This window comes from Rhipicephalus sanguineus, chromosome 1, assembly GCF_013339695.2.
Source record: "Rhipicephalus sanguineus isolate Rsan-2018 chromosome 1, BIME_Rsan_1.4, whole genome shotgun sequence".
In the NCBI taxonomy this organism is placed as follows: Eukaryota; Metazoa; Arthropoda; class Arachnida; order Ixodida; family Ixodidae; genus Rhipicephalus; species Rhipicephalus sanguineus.
Window position 1 is genome coordinate 296005317 of NC_051176.1, and position 1378 is coordinate 296006694.

Here is a 1378-nt window from a genome sequence, read left to right on the forward strand (position 1 = left end):
AGCAACAAAATGCAGCACCTTCAAGAATATGAACACATGAAAGTTTTTTTGTTATGCAATGATACAAGAAAACAAAGGAACAAGAAAAAAATATAAATATGATATACTGAACTGAACTTCCGATCTTTTATGGGTCACCAGTAAGTTTCGGTAACACAAAACTCAGTTGTCCAATATTTCCATTGAAGTAGATAAACAGTACAAGCCTTCCTTAAAACCATGAGATTTTGAGCTCAAGAACCACATGCACCACCCTTGGAGTGGGCAAAACCCAACTGCTTAACAAGTCTATCAATTTCATACATTCACCCCCTACGCGGCCAATCCCCTGCAATGGGTATGAGCCATGCTCGGAGGAAAACATCTTCGACAGGCATAAAACTGACCGATCATTAATAAAGATACACAGTCAATAGAAAGCAAAGGGGAACTCTTCCACAGTTGTGCACTTGAAGCCTTTAAACTTCACAAAACCGCTTAGCAATAATGCTCGATTCTAAATGCTAAGTCATTTTTGATCGCCTAATACTTATGCTGTGTGTTATGGTCCCTTAATTCCCTCCACACTTTAACACCGATGATTTACTCAGTAACATTAACACCAACATCACCATTCGCGGTAATTCGCAGTCGTTCTTATTCACAGGACAGTTTTCAATTACACAAATCTATTAATTAATGTTCAGTACCGTGGTTGAATACCAGCTTCAGCTTCTCAGTGATGTCCCTTACATCTTCATCTTTCTCTTTAAGCACAGGAAATACTGCACGCAATAACTTTCTAGCATCTTTTGGCAGCAGTCGTTTACAAACAAGAGATGATGCGCTCATTTTTTTTCAAAAGTAGCATAACATGGACTGTCAAGAAAAATAGGCAACCGAAAGCAAACGTCCTTTCGTGCACGCGCAAGCTACGTTGCCAGACCACACCACATGTCGCTGAGCTAGACACTGTAAAATTTAAACAAAAACAATTTTTAAGGTGAGTTTTGCGCAGCTGGTTTTGCCCCAAGCTGGATTTCGCAAGAGTGAATTTGACTTCAAACTGTGAGTGAGCCTGAGTGAGGTCGAATTTTTGGAGAAGTCCCATTTGGTTGCCGTGTGGCGTATCTTATCTCAATAATGATGCTAAATATAAATTTATTCGTATGCTACGAAAGCGACTTGTAACTGTTGTCTCCATCGTTCAGGGTGATTTGGTGATCGAACACTCCTCGAATTCGCATTTCGTGGACGGTAAGGGCCACCGTGGTCAGGGCTCCATGGTTAGAGTGACCTAGAATAGGGGGAGTGTCCAAAGCGCCGGCTCCCGCGTGGGCCTTTTGCCGTGAACTCCCGCGCCGCGCCGCTGCTGCGCCGGACCCGTGGGCTTTCCGCG

At 43.0% G+C, this 1378-nt stretch overlaps 1 protein-coding gene across 4 annotated transcripts in view; it reads right to left on the reverse strand.

Moving 5' to 3' along the window:
• LOC119379306 (pseudouridylate synthase TRUB1) overlaps nt 1-918 on the reverse strand; it is a 57548-nt gene extending 56630 nt beyond the window's left edge. For all 4 annotated transcript variants that reach the window (XM_037648580.2, XM_049411930.1, XM_037648577.2 and 1 more), the window contains exon 1: nt 690-918. In XM_037648580.2, coding sequence (XP_037504508.1) covers nt 690-831 — 142 coding nt within the window. In that variant the 5' untranslated portion in view covers nt 832-918. The remainder of the gene's footprint in view (nt 1-689) is intronic.
• Between the last annotated feature and the right edge of the window lie 460 nt (nt 919-1378).